The sequence below is a fragment of the Phyllobates terribilis genome, unplaced genomic scaffold, assembly GCF_046119375.1.
Source record: "Phyllobates terribilis strain yellow unplaced genomic scaffold, ASM4611937v1 Scaffold_3__8_contigs__length_932513732, whole genome shotgun sequence".
NCBI classification, from domain to species: Eukaryota; Metazoa; Chordata; class Amphibia; order Anura; family Dendrobatidae; genus Phyllobates; species Phyllobates terribilis.
Window position 1 is genome coordinate 558,050,525 of NW_027362763.1, and position 15,179 is coordinate 558,065,703.

The window sequence follows — 15,179 nt, forward strand, 5'->3', positions numbered from 1 at the left end:
ACAGAAATAAACACTTGAAATAGATCACTCTGTTTGTAATGACTATGTAATATTTGAGTTTTACTTTTTGTATTGAAGAACTGAAATAAATTAACTTTTTGATTATATTCTAATTTAGTGAGAAGCACTTGTATATTTCACTCCTCTTCCACCAGAAATATTGCTAATCCATAGACATGAAAACTTCCAGTGTTGTTTTGCTCTGTAGAACAGAATTCACAAACTTCTGTGGCTTATTTATATTGTTTTAAGCATACTGGCACCAGTGGGATCAGTTTGCGTCGATAGGTGTGCAACTTGGAGTCCTGGCATGGAGACCTTCAGCATTTAGCATGCACCTTATGGTGCAAACTGAACCTTCAGTGCCTGCCACCAACAAAATTTGATGCTGGTCTTATGCAGTCACTTGAAGGTTTTGAACTAGCTGCATTTTCAGGAATCTGGTGTCTTATTTTTGCCATGTCCAGGTAGTATTGAGAGTGTTCCTTTAAATTTGAACTTGCAAACTCTACTCAAACTGTATCTCTAGGGATTCTAAATGTCTTTATATTTTTGTATCCTTTTCAATGCTTGTGCAAAACAATTATCTCTTAACTTTTTGGACCACTTTCTTAACTAAACCATATTTGTAACATGCAGTCAAACGTCACAATCAATAACCCCCTACCCAGTCTAGGTATTTGATGTATTTTCTTCTCATTATTGATTCGTTGCATTAGGTGTGCTTCTGACAACACCTGTTTTGTGGAAATGGGCTCTTATGAGGGATTCTATACAAGGGGTTGAATAATTTTGGGACCACAGCACTCATTAAAAATACAATTTTGTGCTGAATTTGGAGAAACCACTTGTTAAATTAGTTGTATTTTTATATAAAATTGTTCTTGCTTGATCAGTTTATTGCAAATAGTAAATATTTTTATATTTTGCTAATAAACCTAATTTGCAATTCGAGTAAATAATTTTGATTGAAACTGTATATATTATTTAAGAAATAAATAAATGTATTTGTCAGCTCTTCTCAAATTCTCTGGAATGACATTCTTATTGATGCAAATAAGACACGTGCACTGGAGAGTTTAACACTATAACCCTAGATGTTAGGGGTTAATATACATGCAGAGTAGCAAATCTAGCATATGCTGCATGCATTGTACTGCGCCACAAATACTTACACTTAGTAATGTCAACACCAGAGGCTCAAAAGATAATGCAACTAAGCATCCACTTAGCAGAAGGAGATACAAAAACAGCAAAACTTGACACTTCACATAGAGAACATGAAATCTACCCCATATCCCTTTTTTTCTCTTCAGGATGTTGAAACTTAGTCGTTACAAATATGGCCATTTTCCTTTGAAAAGATATTCCACCCGCAGACTAAAAGCAATCTATAAACCTTTAAAAACCACAAAATGACTATTATCTTTACGTAATATGAGGTGTGCAGAAACTAGCAGGAACTAGTATTACTTACAATCCTTGTATCCATATATTAGCAGCACCACAATATATGTAATCTATTTTCCCTTCCTTATGTTCCTATGTAAGTGACAATTGTGGAGAATAAGAAGAGATGCAAACAGATATAAAGTATGCACAAAAGAAGCACTTCAATGGATCATTTAAAGTCATAATGGATGATATACTTACTCCCAGGACACCAAATCTCTCACAAAAGTTCCAACCACAGAGAAAGTCAATTTCAAAGTTATGGTTGAGAATTACTATAGCGTTCTCTTTGCCATACTTGCTATAGTTTGTAAGATCTGTGTATAGGGTACAGTCAGTGTCAGACCACCACTCCAGCAACATCACCAATTCTGCAAAAGATTCAAAGTGAGATATTGTAATATATGAATGCCTTGTAGCTACCCTGTATGTAACACAATATAATGATTAAATAAATGGGAAAGTAGAAAGTTAAATTACAATGTTTGGTGTATTAAAGGGAATCTGTTGCCAGGTGTTTGCCATCTAATCTGAGGGCAGCATTATGTAGAGACAGAGACCCTGATTCCAGTGATGTGTCACTTACTGGGCAGCTTGCTGTACTTTTGATAAAAATCACCATTTTATCAGCAGGAGAATATCACTAGAGGACTAGTAAACTTGCTGCCACTTAGCCCTCTGCATTCACGAGCTCTGAATTTATTTATGTATTATGCTTTGCTTATATAACGGCATCATATTTTGCAGCAATTTACAGACATTATCAACATCACTTGTCCCCATTGGGGCTCACAATCTAAATTCCCTATCAGTATGTCTTTGCAGTGTGGGAAGAAACCGGAGGAAACCCACGCAAACACAGGGAGAACATACAAACTCCTTGCAGATATTGTCCTTGGTGGGATTTGATCCCAGGAGCCCAGCGCTGAAAAGCAACAGTGCTAACCACTGAGCCACCACCCAGCCTCCAACACTAATTGGCAGCTTTCCGCCTATGCACAGTGTACACAGAAAGCTGTCAATCAGTGGTGTGAGTGAGGTTATGCAAAGCTCAGCATTCAGCGAAAGGTAGATCTGCAGCAGAGACAACATTGATTTTACCAAAACTGCAGCAAGCAGCCCAGTAAGTAATATAGTGGAATCAGGGTCTCTGCCCTTACCTGATGCAGCTCCCAGATGGTATAGCAATAATCTGGTGACAGATTCCCTTCAAATACATTAGTATATGATTATATATTTCCTCTGATTTAGATAGAACATTGGGTGTTTTCTAAATACTGTGGTAAGACAACTCACTCGGCCGCTACCGGAAGTAGACTCAGAAACCCAAATTTTCTCTGCAGGCTTTATTAAATGGCATAAAACCCTGCACTCCAGCAAAATAAACACAGTCTTACTGGCAAAACGATAAAACAAAAGAATAAACAATAGCAGAGTCCATATGAGTATGGGATTCGCCCAGACAGGTTGTAGTCCCAGCCTTCAGTTCTGTCCTGATCTGAAGCTCTCCCAGTCTGGAGTCTCCAAACCACAACAGAGAAAAAAAAAAGGATTGAACATTTAAACGTTGCACAGTCACACCTTGAGGTGGAGGTAGGGGGAATGATGTCCCTCCCATCTCTATGTCATTCCCATAAAACCACACCCTTTAAAAGAGTTAACTCCCAGCATATAACATGCTGGCAAAACTTTTATTGGTTTCAGTTCGCACAGGCTAGCAACCTGCGTGACACATACCTCCCCTCATCTATTATACCAGTGACTCTGTCACATATTCCCCCCCTCTGCCCAAAGCCGGGGGTTTGGGCACTTTCCGATACCAGACAGGGAATTCTAGACAGGGCATCAGCGCTCCCGTGTAACTTCCCGGGCCTATGCTCCACGTGAAAGTTGAAGTCCTGAAGAGCTAGGAACCATCTAGTTACCCTGGCATTTTTACCCCTCTTTTCCCTCAACCATCTCAACAGGCAAGGTCTGACACCAACTTAAACTTCCAGCCTAGTAGGTAGTATCTTAGCGTATCTACGGCCCACTTCATGGCTAAACACTCCTTTTCTACTATTGCGTAGCTTTTTTCGCAGGAGGAAAGCTTCCGGCTCAGATAGAGAATGGGATGTTCTTCCCTATTTATCTTTTGAGAGAGTACGGCTCCTAGACCAACTTCTGAAGCGTCTGTCCGTCCTGAACTGAAGCTCTCCTAGTCTGGAGACCTTGCCTCTCCAAACCACAACAGAGAAAAAAAACAGGACTGAACATTTAAACGTTGCACAGTCATACCTTGTGGTGGAGGTATGGGGAATAATGTCCCTCCCATCTCTATGTCATTCCCATAAAACCACACCACACCACACTTTAAAAGAGTTAACCCCCAGCATATAACATGCTGGCAGAAAGTTTTTTGGTTTCAGTTCGCACAGGCTAGCAACCTGCGTGACACATACCTCCCCTCATATATCATACCAGTGACTCTGTCACAGTACTGATAAGAAAAAATCTCAAAATATTCCAAAATATTTCTACAGTTGTGTTATTTTAAGCAAATAAACCACTGTCTTTAAGCTCATGGATAATGTTCTTCAAGATGAATGTTTCATTATTCTATTCCGTGGCAGTCAATTTTGCAAATCTGACACCAGGAGGCTCAGCAATATTGGGCTGTCACTTTAGAATTAGCTTCCCTGAAACTGATGTCCAGTTGTCATTTTGTCAGTCTGCTCAATAATAACAGTGAGTTTTACCAAAAGTGGCAAAGATGATCGTTTTTGACAACCAGTTGAACATCATGTGCAAAAATGGCCCAAACTTTGTAAGTAAAACAAAGCAAATTTGCTTAACTGATACTTGGGATACTTCATACTTAAAGGAGTTGGCCAGTCTAAGAAGAAAAGTGTGCAGTCACTTTATGTGACAGCAGACTGCTAAATTGAGACAGTATGCAATGCGCACATTGTCATTATTTCCTGTGTGGTTGTGAGGTCACACGTCAAGTAGACTGTCCTCAGCAAGAACAACCAGCACAGGGAATACAGGGGAATGGTGATGATGTGTGTAAATAAGTGGCTCAAGAACTGGTGTAGGAAGGAGAGATTTGGGTTCCTGGAGAACTGGGCCGACTTCTCAGTTGGCTACAGACTCTACGCTAGGGACCGGCTGCACCTCAATGGGGAGAGTGCAGCTGTGCTGGGGGAGAAAATGGCTAGAAGGTTGGAGGAGTGTTTAAACTAGGGATTGGGGGGGAGGGTATTCATTTTATAGGTGGGGAAGATAGTGCAGATAGTGACCTGGGCAACAAATAAAGAAATTGGGGGTGGGGTTAGAACAGTCAATAAAGTAAGAAGGAATAGAGGTACAGAGAGATACATAAAATGCATGTACACTAATGCCAGAAGCCTCACCAACAAAATGGAGGAATTAGAATTAATTTTGTTGGAAAATAATAATGACATGGTAGGGATATCTGAGACGTGGCTGGACGAGAGCCATGACTGGGCAGTTAATTTACAGGGCTATAGTCTGTTCAGAAATGACCGTACAAACAAGCGAGGGGGGGGGGTGTTTATATGTAAAATCATCCTTAAAACCCGTCTTGCGGGAGGATATATGGGAATCTAATGAAAATGTAGAGTCCCTGTGGGTGGAGATAAGGGGAGGGGGAAAAAATAATAAATTACTGATAGGGGTTTGTTATAAGTCTCCAAAAATAATGGAAGTAGCGGAGAATATCCTCGTAATGCAAATAGATGAAGCAGCGACTCAAGGAGAAGTCTTTATTATGGGAGACTTCAACTACCCTGAAATACATTGGGGGACAGAAACATGTAGTTCAAGCAAAGGTAATAGGTTTTTGACAACTATGAGAGACAATTACCTTTCACAACTGGTTCAGGACCCAACAAGAAGGGGGGCACTGCTAGACCTAATATTAACCAATAGGCCAGACCGTATATCAAATATACGAGTTGGGGGTCACTTGGGTAATAGTGATCACAAAATAATACGTTTTCATGTATCCTTTAATAAGATGTGTAGTAGAGGGGTTACAAGGACACTAAACTTCAGGACGGCAAATTTCCAACGGTTGAGAGATGATCTTAGTGCAATTAACTGGGATGATATCCTGAGACATAAAGCTACACAAAGCAAATGGGAGACATTTATTAACATCCTGAATAGGACCTGTGCACAATATATACCCTTTGGGAATAAACATGCTAGAAATAGGAGGAAACCACTATAGCTAAATAGAGCTGTAAGGGGCGCAATAAGTGACAAAAAGAAAGCATTTAGAGAACTAAAGCAAGTAGGTAGTGATGAGGCATTAAATAAATATAGAAAATTAAATAAATTATGTAAAAAACAAATCAAGGCCGCAAAGATTGAGGCAGAGAGAATCATTGCCAGAGAAAGTAAAAATAACCCCAAAATATTCTTTAACTACATAAATAGTAAAAAACTAAAATATGATAGTGTTGGCCCCCTTAAAAATAGGCTGGGTGAAATGGTGGATGAGGATGAGGAAAAAGCAAATATGCTAAATGATTTTTTTTCAACCGTATTTACACAAGAAAATCGCATGACAGAAAACATGATTAGTGATAAGAAAAATTCTCCATTAAATGTCACTTGCTTAACCCAGCAGGAAGTACGGCAGCGTCTAAAAATCACTAAATTTGACAAATCCCCGGGCCGGAATGGGATACACCCGCGAGTACTGCAGGAATTAAGTAACGTCATAGATAGACCATTATTTTTAATCTTTAAAGATTCCATAATAACAGGGTCTGTACCACACGACTGGCGTATAGCAAATGTGGTGCCAATATTCAAAAAGGGGACAAAAACTGAACTTGGAAATTATAGGCCGGTAAGCTTAACCTCTACTGTGGGTAAAATCCTGGAGGGTTTCCTAAGAGATGCTATAATAGAGTATCTGAAGAAGAATAACCTCATGACCCAATATCAACATGGGTTTACGAGGGACCGTTCCTGTCAAACTAATCTGATCAGTTTTTATGAGGAGGCAAGTTCTGGACTGGACCTAGGAAATGCAGTGGATGTTGTGTATATGGACTTTTCAAAAGCTTTTGATTCGGTTCCACACAAAAGGTTGATACATAAAATGAGAACAACGGGGATAGGGGAAAATATATATATGTGGGTTAAGAATTGGCTCAGTGATAGGAAACAAAGGGTGGTTATCAATGGAAAACACTCAGACTGGGTCTCGGTTAACAGTGGGGTACCACAGGGGTCAGTATTGGGCCCCCTTCTTTTTAACATATTTATTAATGACCTTGTAGGGGGCATACAGAGTAATATTTCAATATTTGCAGATGACACTAAACTCTGCAGGGTAATCAATACAGAGGAGGACAATTTTATATTACAGGAGGATCTATGTAAACTAGAAGCTTGGGCTGATAAATGGCAAATGAGCTTTAATGGGGATAAATGTAAGGTAATGCACTTGGGCAGAGGAAATAAAATGTATAATTATATGCTTAATTGTAAAACACTGGGCAAAACTGTAACTGAAAAAGACCAGGGTGTATTGGTGGACGACAAGCTTACGTTTGGTGGCCAGTGTCAGGCAGCTGCTGCAAAGGCAAATAAAATAATGGGATGCATTAAAAGAGGCATAGATGCTCATGAGGAGAACATAATTTTACCTCTATACAAGTCATAAGTGCGACCACACTTAGAATACTGTGTACAGTTCTGGTCTGCAGTGTATAAGAAAGACACAGCTGAACTAGAGCGGGTGCAGAGAAGAGCGACCAAGGTTATTAGAGGACTGGGGGGTCTGCAATACCAAGACAGGTTATTACACTTGGGGTTATTTACTGTGGTAAAAAGAAGGCTTAGGGGTGATCTTATTACTATGTACAAGTAGATGAGGGGACAGTACAAAGACCTTTCTACTGATCTTTTTACTCTGAGGCCAGAGACAGGGACAAGGAGGCATCTTCTACGTCTGGAGGAAAGAAGGTTTAATCATAATCACAGACGGGGATTCTTTACTGTAAGAGCAGTGAGACTATGGAACTCTCTGCCGCATGATGTTGTAATGAGTGATTCACTTCTAACATTTAAGAAGGGCATGGATTCCTTTCTTGAAAAGTATAATATTACAGGTTATATATACTAGATTCCTTGATAGGGTGTTGATCCAGGGTACTAGTCTGATTGTCGTATGGAGTTGGGAAGGAATTTTTTCCCCAATGTGGAGCTTAGTGTTTGCCACATGGTTTTTTTTTTGCCTTCCTCTGGATCAACATGTTAGGCTATGGGTTGAACTAGATGGACTTAGTTTTCCTTCAACCTTAAAACTATGTTACTATGTTACTTTTGCACACTGTCAGGATTCCACAGTCTACCCATAGAGTGACTACAGACTTTTTTTCTGAAAATAGACAACCCCTTTAAGTTTGAGGTGGAAATTCTTTTTAAGGAATCAAGGTAGTACATGAGATATCATAAATTTTACTTAATCAAAAATGAGAAAAACTGTAAACCGCTTACTAAAGCTAACAGTGTACTTAAAGAAAAAAGGACTTGAAATGTAATAAAGCAATGGCATGATTTATTCTACAATCTATTTTTGCATCCACTGGAACATTATTCTTTTATCTGAATTTCAGATTTAATTAAAGAATGGATTCCAGTGCTTGGGGATATGGAGACAGAACTGAATTTCATTTAGTGCTCCCATGACGGTTGTAAAAATCTAAATTGTTACTGCAGATGTGAACTTGGGCTTAGTTTTAGCTTATGTCACTCTGCATATATGTACATCATTTGTTCAATCAATTAGATCAGAACAACGTACCAGAAAAGAAAAACATTCAGAAAGTAGACAGTAGAATGAATGAATCCTAAGGCCCATGGTAGACAGCAGTATTATGGTTTCCATGGTGATGTTAGTTCGGTTCAGTAGGTTCAGGCTACGGGTATAGTCAACAAGCACATTTACATTTTTAGTCCCTAGGTTACCCACAAATAAACCTTGTACTACATGAGAAGTCATCTGTTACACAGAGGCTCAGATCGCAAGGGCTGACTTCTAAGCATGGCCGCCCACATTTGACACTGGAGAATAGTTCTCCATGGAATTCTAATGACATAACACCTTTAATGCTGACAAAGTCATTCAGCCATTTTAGCCATGTTTCTTTGAAACCATGTTACAGACATGTTACAGTGAGAGTCTAATGAGCATCTTACATTGGATGCTGCCAGGTATCCTAGTCAAACATGGCACTGAACGGACTGATATGCTGGTCATACACAAAAGATAGCCATCAGCCCAATACACTCAGATTGGAAGGGGGGCATGCTTATTTTTAAAGAAAGTGTCTACCTCTAGGAGATAATCCATCTTGCCTTTTTGGATTTCTGTTATGTCTGCTTTCAGGGGACAGATCAGTTGCCTCAATACAAATTAGATTACTAGCAGGATTATTTCACATTTATCCAATATGTAAAACCAATTTTAAAGGGTTGGCACTTTATCTTAACCCCTTTATGACATGTGCCGTACATGTACGGCACATGTCATGTCTCTCCCTTCAGCGCGAGCTACGGCGATGAGCCCGCACCTTTCTGGGGACATGATAGCTGATCTGTACAGCTGTCATGTGCCCCTAACAGTAGCGGGTGCAGAAGACCCCTGCGGTTGTCAGCATACTATGAGCACCGCCCAGTGGTTGGCGCTCATTGCAAGTGAGCAATTTTGCTACACACAGGCGATCTGATCATCGCCTGTGTGTAGCAGAAGCGATCAGAACATCGCAGCTTCTAGTCTCCAATGGAGTCTTTTGAAGCATGAAAAAGTAAAAAAAATATATTTTTAATAATATTAAAAAAAATGTAAAAAAATATAAAAGTTCAAATCATCCCCCTTTCGCCCCATTCAAAATAAAACAATAAAAAAATCAAATCTACACATATTTGGTACTGCGACGTTCAGAATCTCCCGATCTATTAATATATAAAAAGAATTAATCCGATTGGTAAACGGCATAACGGGAAAAAAAAATCGAAATGCCAGAATTACGTTTTTTGGGTCGCCGCAACATTGCAATAAAATGCAATAATTGGCGATCAAAACATTTTATCTACCCCAAAATGATATCAATAAAAATGTCAGCTCGGTGAGCAAAAAAAAAAAGCCAGCACCCAGCCCCAGTTCCCAAAAAATAGAGACGATAAGGATTTCAGAAAATGGCGACTTTATTTTTAACAAACTTTGGATTTTTGTGCTGCTGAACTAGGGAGAAATAGGTAGTGTAGGGTCTCTAAAGCCTGCAAAATCAAACAAACAGTCCTTCTCAGGACTAATATCCATCCCAGATATCAGGCAGGCAGGCTGTATTGGAGACGCAGTGGTTATACCAGCAAACGCTGCATTAAAGTCCTGTGTGCTCCTGTTGGTCAAATTGCTAGACTTATCACCCCGGTCTCAGGGGCCAGGAAAAAATTTTTTTTTTCATCTAAATCGTGTATTTTTTTTTTCCTCAGTCAGACTGTACAAATACGCATCTTATTAACCTTTTGGTATTTCCCCCCTCCCCCCAAAAAAAAATTTAGTGTGTCTGTGACTGTTCAGATATATCTGTTTAAAAGAGTCTGGTGTAGGCCAGAGAAATAGAACTGTCGTTTTGCAGTTCCACAGGTCAAATCTCTGTATTATCCTGTTTTTGGCATTTTTTGCCATTAAAAAAAAACTGTAATAGTGTCTCCCTGACTGGTCAGACACCAATATATCTGTTTAAAAGATTCTGGTGTACGCCACATAACTATAACTGTGATTTTGCAGTTCCACAGGTCAAATCTCTGTATTATCCTGCTTTTGGCAGTTTTTGCCATAAAAAAAACCCTGTAATAGTGTCTCCCTGATTGGTCAGACACCAATATATCTGTTTAAATGATTCTGGCGTACGCCACATAACTATAACTGTGGTTTTCAGTTCCACAGGTCAAATTTCTGTATTATCCTGTTTTTGGCATTTTTTGCCGTAAAAAAAAACAGTAATAGTGTCTCCCTGACTGGTCAGACACCAATATATCTGTTTAAAAGAGTCTGGTGTAGGCCAGAGGAATAGAACTGTGGTTTTCCTCTTCCACGGTTCTAATCTCCTTTTTATTACCCTTTTGCCATTGATAGTGCGAGTGTAACCTATTTTACTTCATTTACAATGGGCAAGGTGCGTGGCAAGGGACGTGGAACTGGACGTTCTGGTGATGGTGCGTGTAGAGGACGGGACTGTGGCCAAGGTGAAAATGTGCCACAACCAACAGCCACATCTTCTCGCTCCCACTTCTTGACCGAATTACTAGGGAAGCACACTACAACACCAGTATTGCGAACTGATCAGGTTATTAATTGGATAGCAGATAATACTTCCAGTTACCTGGGCACCACCACCTCCGGTCTGTCTTCCACACGGTCAAGTTTTAGTAGCTGTGAGTCTCGACCGCATACTCCTCCTCACCCTGATGCTCCTTCCTCCCACCATGCCTAGTGTCGTCAGACAGCAACTGATCCCACACTTGGACACTCTGAAGAGCTGTTCACTGGTCCATTTCCATATTTGTGGCCCTCGCCTGCTCCGCTTGAAGTGGTGGAAGAGGAGATCCCATGTAGCGATGCCCAAATATTTGAACAGCCACAGGAAGTCGGCGCTGGCAATTTGTCAAAAGAGGTGGACAATAACGAGACACAATTGCCAAGAAGTGAGGAGGAGGATCGTGGTGAGCAAGTGGAAGAGGGGGAGATGGTGGATGATCTAGTAACTGACCCAACGTGGCAGGAGGACACACAGAGCGAGGCCAGCAGCACACAGGCGGAGGGAGGCAGAGTACCCCAACAGGCAGGAAGAAGCAGTGTGGTGGCCGCACACTGAAGGTGGGCAACAAATTCCCGTAACACCAACATGAGGGATGTTGTCAGTAATACCGGTAGGTCTTCCAGAGTCTGGAATTTTTTTAAAGACTCTGCTGATAACCCCAAAAAGGCCATTTGTACCACCTGCCATGCCAGCATCAGCAGGGGTGACAAAACTACCAGCCTGACCACCACCAGCATGACCAGGCACATGGCAGCAAAGCACTCGACTTTATGGGGTGAACCCCAGGGTCCACGACCAGTGTCAGCGGGTGTCACCACTGCTTCTTCCGCTGTTGTGCGTGTAATAGAACCCCCTGTTGTGCGTGGAAGGCAATCCCCTGTCCATACTGCATGCAAAGATGCCCCCTCCTCTCAGTCTTCACTCGTTATGGCAGTTTCTCAAGAAACAGCATCAACGTCCACATCCACGTCCCACCGCAGTGTTCAATTGTCCATATCCCAGAGCTTTGAACGAAAGCGCAAATTCGCAGCCAATGCCCCACAGGCCACAGTCCTAAATTCGCACATTTCACGACTGCTTGCGTTGGAAATGCTGCCTTTTAGGCTGGTGGAGACGGAATCCTTCCGCAACCTTATGGCGGTGGCCATCCCTCGCTACTCGGTCCCCAGCCGACACTATTTTGCCCGGTGTGCCATCCCCACACTACACAAGCACGTGTCCCAAAACATCTGCCGTGCCCTCAACAACGCAGTTACTGGGAGAGTCCACCTGACAACGGACACGTGGACAAATGCTTGTAGCCAGGGACGGTACATCTCCCTAACGGCACACTGTGTAAACATAGTGGAAGCCGGGACCCAGTCGGACCTTGGGACGGAACACATCCTCCCCACACCGAGGATTGCGGGCCCTATGTCAGTCAGAGTTGCCCCCACAGTGTACAGCTCCTGCGCATCATCCTCATCCTCCTCCTCATGTTCAGCCTCCATCTCAGATATCACCACATCAGTTGCAAGCTGGAAGCACTGCAGTACTGCCTCAGCCAAGCAGCAACAGGCTGTGCTGAAACTCATAAGCTTAGGTGATAAACCTCACACTGCTTGTGAGTTGTGGACAGCTGTGAAAGAGCAGGCAGATCAGTGGTTGAGACCGCTGAACCTACATCCAGGCATGGTCGTGTGTGACAATGGCCGCAACCTGGTGGCGGCTCTGAGTCGAGGCGACATCACACACGTACCATGCCTGGCTCATGTGCTTAACCTCGTGGTTCAGCAGTTTCTTAAATCGTACCCCGAGTTGCCAGATCTGCTCGTCAAAGTACGCCACCTGCCAGCTCATTTTCGCAAATCGGCTACAGCTTCCGCCCACCTTGCTGTGTTGCAGCAGCGTTTGCAGCTTCCGGCACACCGACTGGTGTGTGATGTCCCCACACATTGGAACTCTACCCTCCACATGTTGCAAAGGATTTGTGAGCAGAAGAGAGCAGTTGTGGAGTACCAGCTGTAACAAGGCTGTCGATATTCAGGTCAGACTCCACACATAAGACCTCAGGAGTGGACCTGGATGTCTGACATATGTACCATCATGACAAACTTTGAGGAGTCCACCAAGATGGTGAGTGGCCATCATTAGCGTCAGCATCCCACTTGTCTGTCTTTTGCAACGCTCTCTGCAGAGAATTAAAGAGGAGGCATTGCAGCCAGAGTATGATGAGATGGATCAAGAACCCGTAATGGGTGATTACACACAGCCCAGCCTCATCTCATCCCAACGTGCATTGGGGGACAATGAGGGAGAGGAGGAGGAAGAACAGGAGCTGGTATCATGCGCTGTAGACGGTAGTACCTGTACAACTGTCATACAGTCGGTGCAGCGTGGGTGGCCTGAGGACAGGGGGGAGGAGGAGGAGGAGGGCATGGTTAGTCGTCATCTTGGTGAGGACACGGAAGTCTTGCCCATTACCAGTCTGGCACGCATGGCTGACTTTATGTTACGCTGCCTTAACCGTGACCCTCGCGTTGTCAAAATGTTGGGTGACAGTCATTACTGGTTGGTGACACTTTTAGACCCCCACTACAAGGAAAACTTTCACTCTCTTATTTCTGAGGTGGAGAGGTCTACAAAAATTGGGCAGTACCAGAAGGCCCTTGCTGCAGAACTGTTAAAAAAATTCCCATCTGAACACGCTAGCGGCAGAGGTCACAGTTCGTTGACCAACCAAGGCGTACAGGCGAGAGAGACGCAACTCCAATCCAGCAGAGGCAGGGGAACACGGTCAACATTATGGGACAGTTTTCTGAGACACGCCCAGCTTACAAGCCCTGAGGCGCGGGTACTCTCACAAGGAGTGGAAAGTTTCAAAAGATGGTGAGGGATTACCTTGCCGACCGTACCAGCGTCCTCTGTGATTCCTCTGTGCCTTTTAATTATTGGGTATCCAAGCTGGACACTTGGAATGAACTCGCTCTGTACGCCTTGGAGGACCTGGCCTGCCCTGCCGCTAGCGTGTTATCGGAGCGTGTTTTTAGTGCCGCTGGGGGAATTATAACTGATAAGCGCACTAGGCCTGTCAACTGACAATGCTGACAAGCTGACCCTTATCAAAATGAACAAGGGCTGGATTGGGCCAGACTTCTCATCACCACCAAATGAGAGCAGAGTAACATAACGTCAAATCCACTATGTTATTTCGGGAGGTGTATTCCCATGCACCGCTTCACACCCACACATGGGTATACGCTTCCTCATTTCGGCTGTATTTTGCTCTTCTCCTTATCCTCAGCCTCCACCACCACTATACCACCAGGTTGACCGTGGTCCATGTTGCCAGCATTGCAAGTTCCTCCGTCCTAATTTTTGTCAGCTTTTGCTTGGAAGGCATAGGCAAAGACTATGGGAGACCCACTCCCCAATAATGGGAATAATGTTTTTAATATGCTATACTGCATGGCTCTTGTAAGGGGCATGAAAAGCGTCTTGTTAAGCTACTGCGAACTCCACCACTCTTCCCAGGGGCATTGATATTGTCTTTTTATTCCACTGCGACCACCACCATTCTTCCAAGGGGCATGAAAACCGTCTTGTTAAGCTACTGCGACCTCCACCACTTTTCCCAGGGGCATTGATATTGTCTTTTTATTCCACTGCGACCTCCACCACTTTTCCCAGGGGCATTAAAACCATCTTGTTAAGCTCCTGCGACCTTCACCATTCTTCCAAGGGGCATTAAAACCATCTTGTTAAGCTACTGCGACCTCCACGTCTCTTCCAAGGGGCACTAAAACCGTCTTGTTAAGCTACTGCGACCTCCACGTCTCTTCCAAGGGGCATTAAAATGGTCTTGTTAAGCTACTGCGACCTCCACCACTTTTCCCAGGGGCATTGATATTGTCTTTTTATTCCACTGCGACCTCCACGTCCATTCCAAGGGGCATTAAAACCGTCTTGTTAAGCTACTGCGACCTCCACCACTTTTCCCAGGAGCATTAAAACCGTCTTGTTAAGCTACTGCGACCTCCACCACTTTTCCCAGGAGAATTGATATTGTCTTTTTATTCCACTGCGACCTCCACGTCTCTTCCAAGGGGCATTAAAACAGTCTTGTTAAGCTACTGCGACCTCCACCACTTTCCCCAGGGGCATTAAAACCATCTTGTTAAGCTACTGCAACCTCCACGTCTCTTCCAAGGGGCATTAAAACCGTCTTGTTAAGCTACTGCGACATCCACGTCTCTTCCAAGGGGCGTTAAAACCGTCTTGTTAAGCTACTGCGACCTCCACCACTTTTCCCAGGGGCATTGATATTGTCTTTTTATTCCACTGCGACCTCCACGTCCATTCCAAGGGGCATTAAAACCGTCTTGTTAAGCTACTGCG

General features: G+C 42.9%; 1 protein-coding gene across 3 annotated transcripts in view; it reads right to left on the minus strand.

Moving 5' to 3' along the window:
- The window catches only part of AGPAT4 (1-acylglycerol-3-phosphate O-acyltransferase 4), a 137,596-nt gene that overhangs the window by 57,591 nt on the left and 64,826 nt on the right, over nt 1-15,179 (minus strand). For all 3 annotated transcript variants that reach the window (XM_073673250.1, XM_073673248.1, XM_073673249.1), the window contains one exon: nt 1,654-1,823. In XM_073673250.1, coding sequence (XP_073529351.1) covers nt 1,654-1,815 — 162 coding nt within the window. In that variant the 5' untranslated portion in view covers nt 1,816-1,823. The remainder of the gene's footprint in view (nt 1-1,653; nt 1,824-15,179) is intronic.